At 34.4% G+C, this 11,701-nt stretch overlaps 1 protein-coding gene across 1 annotated transcript; it reads left to right on the top strand.

The window, feature by feature from the left end:
* Nucleotides 1-245: 245 nt before the first annotated feature.
* LOC129231033 (uncharacterized) lies at nucleotides 246-10,902 on the top strand. The gene is made up of 2 exons (XM_054865280.1): nucleotides 246-1,238; nucleotides 10,864-10,902. Exons 1-2 carry the CDS (start codon nucleotides 246-248, stop codon nucleotides 10,900-10,902), a joined length of 1,032 nt encoding a protein of 343 aa, XP_054721255.1.
* Nucleotides 10,903-11,701: the final 799 nt, after the last annotated feature.

The following is an 11,701-nucleotide window of genomic DNA, read 5'->3' as shown; positions in this document are numbered from 1 at the left end:
TAAAAATCAGTAGGAGTTTAAAAATGGTGCTGTAATGCACAAATGTTTTTGGCTCTGTAGTTTTCTGGTAGTTTTAGCAAAATAAATGTCTTTTTTATGAAGAAAAGGTGAACTTCTTGGATTCCAGCACCACGCATTGATTAATGCAGTCCTGATAAAATAATTCATCGTTTGAACTTGGAGTTTATATTCAACATAATTTTGGCGTCCGTGACAGGACGGGTGCTTGGAACTTATATAAGAAGATGGATTTAACTACATTGAAAGCTCAGAGAAAAGGACTGAGAGCGTCTTTTACCCTCAGTATGAAAAAAATTGAAGCTGAACTTTTGAAGGAAATTACTGGTTCGGATGAACTTTTAATTTTAAGAAATCAGATTTCTAACAAATTCAAGCGGCTAGATGATTGTCAGAGCATAATATCTGAGCTGTTGTTGAAAGATAAAAATGCCGAGGAGGCTTATTATGAAGATTGTGAAGAAGCAGAAAATTATCGGGACAAGTTTATTCAAATTTGCTCTCTGCTTGATTTAAAGTTTGAAAATGTTCAGCGTAATGGGAACATTAGTAAGCGCAACTTTAAGCTGCCGACGATAGAACTTAAAAAGTTTAACGGAGAAGCGAGAGAATTTTTAAATTTTTGGAGCCAGTTCAAGAAAATCCATGAGGACCAGGGCATTGATAATGAAGATAAAATGCAGTATTTAATTCAATCGATGGAACATGGTTCGAAGACAGAAAGATTAGTGCTGAGTTTTCCTGCTACCGGAGAAAATTATTGTAAAGCAATACAGCAGTTAAAGGAAAGATTTGGCCGTGATGATCTGCTGGTGCAAATGTATGTTCGAGATTTATTGAGATTAGTTATGAAAAATTCTGCTGCCGCAGGACGGGGGAAAGCTGATCTTCCATCCCTCTATGACGAATTGGAAGGAAAACTTCGTGCGTTGGAAACCCTTGGACGGACAAAAGAAAAGTATGGAGATTTCTTGACGCCTTTGGTTGAGAGCTGTCTGCCGGAAGAAGTTTTAGTAACGTGGGAAAGTAGTCGAAATCATAATTTAACCGAAGATAAGAACTGTCGCAGTTTAGAGCAGTTAATGAACTTTCTTCGCCAAGAAGTCAATGGTGAAGAAATGGTTCGTCTTGCAAGAACTGGTTTCGGCGCAAATTCAAATTGGCGCAAACGAGAGCCCACAACTGAGAAGGAAAGCGACCTAGCGACAGCTGCAGCGTTAGTAAGTACTGAGAGAAAGGGTAAGCGATTTCAAAGTTGTATTTTTTGTGGAAAAAGTCATCAAAGTAATAGATGTTACATTGCAAAAGAGATGAATGTAAATGAAAAACAAAAAATATTGTTAAAAAAAAGGGGTTTGTTTTATATGTTTTAATTCAAATCATATCAGTAAATATTGTAATTCAAAAGGAGAGTTAAAATGTAATGGTTGTGGAGAACCTCATTTTTATGTAATGTGTCCAAAGCTGGAAAGCAAAAGTTGTGAAGCTAAGGATGTAGTAGTTTCTAAGTCCAAAAACTCTCTCTCTAACTTTGATAAAACTCAAACTGTATTTTTGCAAACTCTGTGTGTTCGGATTAAATGTAATAATCGAGAAAAAATAATTCGAGCTTTGGCAGATACTGGTAGTCAAAGTAGTTATGTAAGTCAGAAAGTTTTTGTCTGAGCTGAAAGCAACTCCACTTCGTGAAGAAACAGTGATTCACTCGTTATTTGGGGGGAGGAAAACGAACCCAAAACGGCATAAGATATTCACTGTTGAAGTGAGGGGTTTGAAAGGGTCTTTTGCTTGTAGTTTTGAAGCTCTTTCTGAAAGGAAAATTTGTAGTTTTATACCAAAAGTTAGCAATCCTTATATTTTGAATGAATTAAAGAAAAAGAATATTGAAGTTTCTGATTCCCTTTGTAAAATGAAAGAAATTGATCTTTTAATAGGGGCAGATGTTTTAGGAAAATTGCTGACGGGACGTTCAGTAGATTTAGAATCCGGCCTTACTGCCGTAGAAATGAAGCTTGGGTGGACTGTTATGGGTAAGCAGAACACAAATGAGAAAGATGATATTTTCAGAACATTATCGATGCATGCTAAAAATATTCCTTTGAATGAATTGTGGGAACTTGAAAGTATAGGAATAACAGATCCCACTTGCAATGTTAATAGGAAAGCATGCATAGGAGAACATTTAGCTGAATTTGAGGATAATTTGAAAATTCTTCCTTGTGGAAGATATGAAGTAGAGCTTCCTTGGAAGTATGATTTTTCGAACTTACCAGATAATAAGGATTTAGCCTGGAAAGGGAATGAAAAAATTATTAAGTCAAAATGTAGTAATTTGCTTGAGGATTACCAAAATGTATTCAAAGAATGGGAAAACTTGAATATTATTGAGCGCGTACCAGACTCGGAATTAGAGAATAAGTGCCACTATCTACCACATAGGCCTGTTATAAAAATAGATAGTAAGACCACAAAAGTTCGGCCTGTTTTTGATGCTTCAGCATCCCAGAGAGGTAAACCTTCTTTGAATGAATGCTTGTTTAAAGGAATGAACCTCATTGAACTAATACCTGATATTGATAGATTGAGGTTGCATCCTATAGGGTTGAGTGTAAGCATTGAAAAGGCATACAGCCTTCCTGAATATGAGATTGCACAGAAGTTGGAAAGTTTTTTCTTTGTAGACAATTGTGTAACAGGGGTTCATAATACCGAAGAAGAAGCGAAGTTCATCGAACAATCGCAACTTATTATGTCAAAGGGATGTTTTAACTTGCGAGGGTTTGAAAGCAATGTAGCTTCTGAAAATGTTACGAAGCATTCAGGGGAAGCGTCTATTTTAGGAATTTTATGGAATTTGGATAATGACACTCTAAGGTGTAATATAAATATAGAAGCATTGACTTGTGAAACAAAAATTACAAAGCGTTTAATTTTATCTACAGTGCAAAAGATTTTTGATCCCATCGGCTTATTAAGCCCTACTACATTGCTTCCTAAACTGATACTGCAAGATGCTTGTAAGTTAAAACATTCCTGGGATTTAGAACTACCCCCTGATATTGTAAATAAATTTTTGAAATGTTTCAAGGAAATTGCATTGTCAAATAACGTAACTTTGCCATGCTACATAATAACCAATTCTACAACAGAACTGTATGTATTTGTGGATGCTTCTAAAGAAGCTTACGTGGCGTGCGTCTACGATCGTTCAGTAGTGGAAATTGAAGTTGAAATATATCTCGTTAGGTTTAAAACTAGAGTAGATCCACTAAAATCACTGAGTATTCCTCGGTTAGAGCTTATCGCTTGCTGCATAGGTGCTAGACTTTTGCAAGAAAAATGGAAATTGACTCAGCCTGAGTTGTGGAAACACACGAATAAAAGTTATACCGTGGCAACGGTAAACAATCAGAGCTTCAGAACTAACACAAATATGGCGATTTCAGCGTCTTTATTTTATTTCTGAAAGAACAGCGGATAGAAGATCCAGTAGCATGCAGTTGATGCTGTTACCTAGTTTAAAACGGAAACATTAAGGCATTCGTAATCTTGCCCGGCTCGTCATCTTGCCCCGGTCTCCCCTACGTAAGTGATTTCGTAAATGAATGAGCGAGTAAACAAAACAAGACTCATCATCCTCTTTGCCCCGCATAATTGACTGATTGTAGAAAATATTTAAATCACAAATAAGCTATATAGTAACTAAATAAATATTTCACAGAGTATTAGAAGGGTTCAATAAAAATTAAAATGTTAAAAACAAGAACTTTATCATTTTATAACAACAAAAATAATTTTTGACTTACAACAAAATTTTACAAAATGAGTATAGATTTTTGAAAATTGCCTGTAAAATAATGTGTTTTAATTTTTGGTGGTATATTTTTACTGACTGAAATAGATTACATGTGCTACTATATAGTTGAAATATTACCGGATAGGTGGCGCTAAAAGCAGAATAAATATTTTACAATTTCACTTTGCCCCACATTCCAATACATATTTGTCCAAATGTTTTCTACATTCCTACAAAATGCACGAATGCAGACTTTTCAATGTTTTGCAATGTATTTTAATCTACCAGTTTAAAGATTGACTGAATGTATTTATTAAGATTATCAGCTTTGAGTCAACTATGATTTGCTCAAGTTGCACGCCATTAACATGAATTGGTGTTTGCATTCGGTACCTTAGCCATAATTGCCTGTTAAGTAGGATATTAGGTTTTGAAGTTCTGTTCCAAGGCCACTATATAAAGAAGCTGATTTATCTGACATTTTGGTTCTAAAACTGCGGGGGCACAAAATTAGTTTTTATTAAAAAGCCTTGTTACAGAAAACTGGTTACCAAGCTTCAGCTGAGTTGCCGGATTGATGTTTGATTATTTTATTTTGTAAATGAAAAAGATTTAATTAATACAAGTTAAAAAACAAATTAGGTGTGGAAATGACGTGTATTACAATAAATTTTTCCCAAAACATTTTTATTGAATTCGCGAATTAGGTTACCTTTCTAGATTGACTTTAAGTGACATTTTACTCGACTAAACATCAATTGTTTTACGACATAGCAACCAGCAAATGTGAAAACGTATTTGTAAGTACTAGAAACAGGGTTGGATCCAAAGCTATCTTGGAACCAAAATGTCGGATAATTCTGCCTGTCCTCTTATAGCGGTACCAGTTCCAACTATAGCCATGGTTGAAATCATCATCGAGAAGCTTGAAAATGGAGGGAGTGGAGACTTTCATTCGTGAAACAAAGACACCAAGCCACGTGATAGATCTTAAAACGAAGCATTGTAAGAAAAAGGGATTCTTTCGCTAGTTTCACGCAAACGTGTCAGGCATTCGTCGTTGTTAAGACACCTGACTTCAGTTCGTTGCCCAAGGTTTTGCTAAGCCAATATGATGCACTTCCTCCCTCAATTTATAATGCATGCTTTAAGAAAATAATGCTGTTGGAGCTTTCATGGTAAATCAGGCAGGTGACAAGTTATTATTTTACACATGCCTAAGTATTCTCTAAATCAGGGTTCTCAAACAGTGGGTCGCGACCTCCAGGGGCGTCGCGGGATGTGTTCAGGGGTGTCGCGAGATGTGGAAGAAAAGTTTAAAGAAAATTAATTTATTGTTTTTATTAAAACACATAGCAAATACACAAAAAAGCCAAAAAATGTCATAAAACTATAGCAAGATTATAAAATAAGTAAGGTCGACTACTGTCTCTTATTATAAAATAATTCAAAAGACAAGAAATTCATGTTTATTTCACTAGCTACTAGATAAAAATGAACCAGTTGTGTAGTTTTTAGTTATTGTTTTAGGGTTTAGACAGAGTTACAGTTTTGGGGGGTCGTCAAAATGTTTCGTCTAAAAATGGGATCGCGATGTCTAAAAGTTTGAGAGCCCCTGCTCTAAATGTTCCTAGTTTGATCCACAGACATGATTAGCTTTAGCAGGGAATATTTCTGAATTCTTTAGAAAGATTCCAGAATAGTTTCAAGAATGTTACTGAATTTTAGCGGATACCGTTCATATTTTTGGAAGGTATGTTGCTGTCACAAATAGGGCACAAAAGCTGTCAATTATTTTCCGGGAACGCTTCTGAATTGTTTTTACAGTGTTGCACTTATATGCATGGTTCGAATAATCAATTCAATTTTTAGAATGTTTTAGGTTGGTCAGCTCCTCCCCCTTTTCTTAAAACAGAATTTAAACTTAAAAAATTTCACAATTGTCTGCTTTGAATTTACTTGTTGTTGTAACAAAAGTTGCTAAAGAATTGCTTTTTTACAACTGAAACTGCAACAGTAGGACACCAAAGACAAATAATAATTTTAAAAAATAGTTTTTTGTATTTGACTTTAATATTCTAACGGTTTATTTCTGAAAAAGCATTATCTGCAACCGTCCGTGTATGTAAATATATATTTTTTTCATTTAGTAACTACGAGTATTCAAAGTTTTTAAGTAGTAAAATTTTAGTCCCAACTGTTTCTGACTGATTTTAAAACGAATATTTTAATTTGCTACAAAAGTAAAAATCTACCCATGCAACTGACTATTTAATGAACGTTTTAAAGTAGTAGTTAGCGTGGTGGTGTTGACAACCGTTTTAAAATGCTTTTAACGACTATGGAAAACGAAATTCTACTTAGTAAGATCAGGAGTATTTCCGTGTTTTGCGTAAAGACTCATTTTATATTTTAATGTTTCAATCTTAAATTTAATCTTCATATAACTTCAGATCACTTATAGTTTGAGAGAAACAAGCTCCCAATTGAATAGTTTCAAAAAGCAATGCTAATTTCGCGTAAAATAGCTGAAAAATGGAATTACATAGAGGAAGTTATTTCGGTTCTGTTACAATACTTATTGCGATACTATTAATGCAAAAATATACACAGAAAGTGATTTCTACCGATGCAATCTCCAATTAATTATTTCAAATCCACCAAAGATATATTTACTGTAAATATTTTGCCCACGAAACAAACTTATTTAGAATCGAAATTTCCAATTTACTGAAAATCGGTGTAAATTAAATGAGCATAACTAAAATGACTGACTGCTCCGTTGTTTCTCCTCCTGCCTAATTTAACAGCCACCAATAATTAACCACGAAAACACATAATGAAAATGGCTCCTCGTTCTGACGCTTCAAAACACAACTAGAATTTAATTTGCTGAACACCACTTTGTAGCGTCATTTAGTGATGAAATCATTTCGGTAAATTGCCGAAGTGATTTGACGAGTCTTCTAACGCGAGTTGAAGATATTTTTAGCAGAGTTGTTCGTAATGTAAAATGGCTAATTCGGTTTTGATGTCTTTGGATGATTGTATATTCATTAAAAATTGCATGGAAAGAATGGGCGCCCATATGCAAAGTTGCAAGGGGGGGGGGCTCAATTATTTTCCCTGTGGTCTAGCTGGATATTTTCCCCGTGGAAACTGATTTCAGGACAGATTAGAGTCATTAAAATTTGACATTTTTAATAACTTATTCATTAATGGCTGGAGAAGAAATTTTTTACATTTTTGCAAAGAAAAAAGTACTAAAAGCAAAGAAGTTTTAATTTCAAAGGGCCTCCCCCCCTTGCCCCCTATATGAGAGCCCTTGATGGAAAGCTGTTATATTCAAAAATGCGGCATATATAGGTTGAACTGAAGTAGACTGTTTTTAAAAATGTATAACAGGAAACCGTTAGGGTTAAAAGAGCAATTTTTGTATAATATTTATGTGACCAGCATGCCTGTCATTTGGTCCTTCAGAAAGGAAGCCAAACGACCCTCCCCCCTGGAATAACATCTTCCCTAATGAAATTGGGCAGTTTTGTACGCATTTTGCGGTTTTTAGCCTACATTCCCAATAAAAGTCTGAGAAAGAATAAAAGCATGAAAGAATTGCTGAAGGCATCTTAAAAATATCACTAAAAACAAAAAATAAATAATTAAATAAAATTGTGTATAAATTTAAAAAATAACTAAATAAATGTTGAAAAATTGGAAAGTAGGGTACAAAAATGGGGAAAAAGTGTCTGTCCGCCCTAATAACTTTTGAATGAATAGTCCAACTTGAAAAAGTTTTTTTTTTTTTTTTCGAAAGATCTCGGCGAGGACCTCTCATCCATATTTCATTAATTGATTTGGACAATTTTTCGCTCAATTTTGAACAGTTCAAAAAAAAAAGCTTAACATTAGCTCCTATGGGGAAATTTAAGGCAAATATAAATCCTGCATTTATATCGGCGAATTTGCTTCAAACAAATTTTGTAGGAAAAGGTTTTTGATGGAATGATGGATGATAGAAAATATATTTTTGATTTGACCATTTTTCCGTTCAATTTTGAACAGTTCAAATCCTTAACATTAGTGCCTATAGCTCTTAATAACCAACTCCCGACTTCAACTTCTAGAATTTTAGGGCACTCGATCCCGACTCCTTTATCTGAAAACTAGTCTGATCTTCACTCCCCGACTCCGACGCTGACGCCGTAGCTTTGTAAAATGGTTAAAAATTTAGAAAAGGAGGTAAAAATGACTGACTCTAACTTTTGGAATTTTCAACTCGGGGTCCTTGACTCCGACTCCTTTATTCTAAAATAAGTCCGACTCCGACTCTGCAAACACTGGCAGAGTTGTAGACTTTTAAGGAAAAATGGTCCGATTCCGACTCCGAGTCATTGAATTAAAAACCTTCGACTCTCGTCTCTGACGCTTTTACCCCAATATGAGATTGACTCCGATTCTGCAACCATGGTTTTTACTGTTTTTTTTTTTTTTTTGAAATTATTTTTTTTTTAAGTTTAAATTTTATTGTTGCTAAATTTTGTATTTTTTAATTCTTTTTTTTTTTCAATTTGAAGGCGATTAAAGATTTTTTTCTTTTTTAATGGAGAAAAATTCGTTGCTTTGTATAAATGGTGCTGCTACTTTATTTGTTTGTTTATTTATGTTTTACGCATCTGTTTCTTCAGATGATCGAGCCATATTTTATTTTTAGAAATCAGCTGAAAGTATAAAAAAGTAATGTTTGAAATAATTTCAATTCTAACTAATTTTGAGAATATTGATCAGATACTACTTATTTTTGGTACTGAGTACTTTTGGTATATGGGAAAGTAGGATCGTCGAGAGTTCTGAACGGAACTTGTTGTTTCGGTATAAGATGGATTGAACACAACCATTTGCCACCCTCTACCCCCCCCCCTTGAAATTTTTGAAATGACGAGCCTAATGTCGAGGGATACATTCTTCCTCCCAGAACTCTTGATTTTAGTTCAAAATTTTCCCAACAGATGGCACTGCAAACGGAAAACCCGTAAAATCGACAAAAAATTCTTGAATTTCTCTTCAAAATTTTACGAAACATTTAAAAAGGAAATTAAATTACAATTTCCTTAAAATGTCCACTGTCGGCTCATTCAAATGTTGTGATTGGAGGACGAACTTACGCAATTTCTGGAATGTTTCCAATGAAATTGCTGTACATTCGTCAAATATTATTTTTTCCAATTTCTGAAAGATTCGAGATGCCCTCAAGTTTTTGCAGATTTATAAAAAAAAAAAAATCTGAATCCTTCACTTTCTTGAAACTAGGAATTTAACAATCAGGGGTGCCCCGATAGAAACTCCGAATTTTACTAAATGATAAAAAAAATAATAATAAGCAAAACATGAGCGTACATACAGTGCAACCACGGATTGTATGGAATTGGCAACCGTCCAGTTAAGACGAGTCTATCTGAATGCGGGGGAAAAGTAAAAATTTGAAGCGCGTGTTCCACTCATTTGAATGAGACTCCGCTTAATTTAGAGGCTAACATGTATCTGCAAAAGCAGACATCCCTGAAAATTAATAGATGCGTCCATTTCCGCGAGTAAACCGGATGTTTGCCTTTCCGTGCAATCCGTGGTCAAAACCTACATCTCCGAATAGGAATATTAATCGTCATTAGTGTCTATGACGATTAAGAACAATATTAAACTAACATAGGAATTTTTCAAGGAGGGAGTCCAGTACCTAAAATCGACCATTCAAGAATCGTACCATTCACTCTAATACGCCACACTCGAAACATTTCCTTTTGATTTTATTGATTTTCGGGAATTATTTAATGAACAAATTAGCATTAACTAATCAAATAAATTATTAATAACAAATACTTGATTAAATAACCAGAAAACACAATAACTTATAGAATTTCCTTCTTTCATAATTCAGAAAGAAAAATAAAGGCAAATCATTTACAACAGACCGAGAATCTTCTTTCACTTTCTGATTCTTTCGTTTATCATCTTCATGCACTCTGGTAAAACAGGCTTCTTAGAATTCAGACGCTTATTTTTCAAATCGCTTATTTTTGAGAACATCACTTACTCCAAATGGGTCCGAGACAATTTGGCTCAGAATTGAAAAGTAAGAGTTCTTACTTTTGAAAATACCCTCTTCTCAAACACGATTCACCATGTTCTCATTTTTTAAATACCGCTCTACTCATGCATAATACATGTGCTTATATTTCAGACATTCGTCTAGAACATGTCGCATTGGCTTGATAATACGAATGTGTCAAAAATAAGCACATATTGTACCATTCGTGAGTATCTTACTTTGCTATTCAGTAATCCTTTCAAAACTAAGTAACCCATGGACTTACACTAACAAAAATGAAGTTTTCAAAAATAAGTACATTCATGCTTTCAAATTTTCGTGAAACCTCTTGTTTCAAATAAGAGTACCCATGTTTTCAAATAATGTGCTAAATTATTTCATACTTAAAAATGAGTACATAATACTCAGTTTTTAAAATATTACATATTCAAAAATGAGCACAAATACCTCAAAAATGAGTACACGTGTGGATTTTAGTATTTGAATGTTTCAAATTTGAATACCACGTAGTCGGAACCATTTAGACTCGCAATATGTTCAAGTTTGAGTACTTTTTCGTCATTTTTGGAATTGTTTTTTAGAGTGTAGTCGCTCCCTTAGGGAACTTAAACAGTCTGAACACGGCTTAATCGGACTGAAGCGGGTACACTTTATAAATACGCTCAGTTAATCTTTAAACTGGGAGCTAAAAATGCTTTTCACAACGCTGTGAAGTCTACTTTTGTGCAACTTGTAGCAATTCAGGAAACTTTTTCACAATGATACTTGGTTTTTCCAGGAAGTGGATAAAAACCATTGAAATACCGAAACGTTACACGAAAATACTCAGTAACGTTTCGGATTTTTTTTCTACAGTGTAACAGAAAGATGATTCTTGCCTTTCCTTCATTGCCTTCAATCGCAGTGTTAATGGTCCAAAGTGCAAAATGCTAATATTTTCTTGTAGGAGGTCACAATGACCTCCCATTGGGGTGAGCATGATTAAACCAACGCCACTCTCATTCTAACTACGACGTATGTGTATGAATGTAAAAACATTAATTCAAATGCAACTACAATAAACAACGTTTATATCGAAGTATATCCGAGTTTTCTCGAATTGCTTTTCATCCTAAAGCTCACTTTTAGTTTCATTGAAAAACTGGTTCTTTGACCCTCAAAACACGTGTCTACAATCAATCTGCTCATTTGTGCTTGAAATACGTTGTTTACTATTATTAATTTGTTGCGCAAAGTATATATTTCATTTCACATCAATTCAAATAAATGGAATCTAAAAAAATCTAAAATTAATCATTTCCACCATTGTGATTTCATAGCTCGCGCCATAAACCCCTCCATATTTCCCCTCTTATAAAATTAACAATTTATCTTGCATAATAAAAACTGAGTGTATCTTTGTTTGTATCTATCTATCTGTCTATCTATGTCATTCTAACTTCTTCCGAAAGTCGGAGAATTGACGATTGAAACAGGTATCGATAAATTTGTAATTTTTCGCACTCCTATGCTTATAATCTCTCTTTCTCTCTCTCTCTCTCTCTGCTTAAAGCGGAAGTGTTTCGATTTTTTATTACTTCGGGCTAATGGTTAAGAGCATAGACATGGGAACTGGGTTTCTCATGTCTATAGTTAAGAGGCGGGGCGGAACAGCAATGGAATGGTTCTAGAGTTGAACGCGCTGAAAATTAATTTACTGTTTATTAACTAATTCCAGTAAATGGTAAAATGGAGGGGCGAGGCGGACTGGGAATGGAATTTTCTAGAGGTGCGTCGGGTCTGGG

The sequence above is a fragment of the Uloborus diversus genome, chromosome 10 (assembly GCF_026930045.1).
Source record: "Uloborus diversus isolate 005 chromosome 10, Udiv.v.3.1, whole genome shotgun sequence".
NCBI lineage: Eukaryota > Metazoa > Arthropoda > Arachnida > Araneae > Uloboridae > Uloborus > Uloborus diversus.
This window is presented reverse-complemented; position numbering and strand designations above follow the sequence as displayed.

What these genes read in the sequence shown, in the direction of transcription:
- LOC129231033 (XM_054865280.1), top strand. Translation starts at nt 246, where the DNA reads ATGGATTTAACTACATTGAAAGCTCAGAGAAAAGGACTGAGAGCGTCT. An exon ending in TAGCGACAGCTGCAGCGTTA is followed by an intron (nt 1,239 to 10,863) that starts GTAAGTACTGAG and finishes ATTTTCTTGTAG; the next exon opens with GAGGTCACAATGACCTCCCA.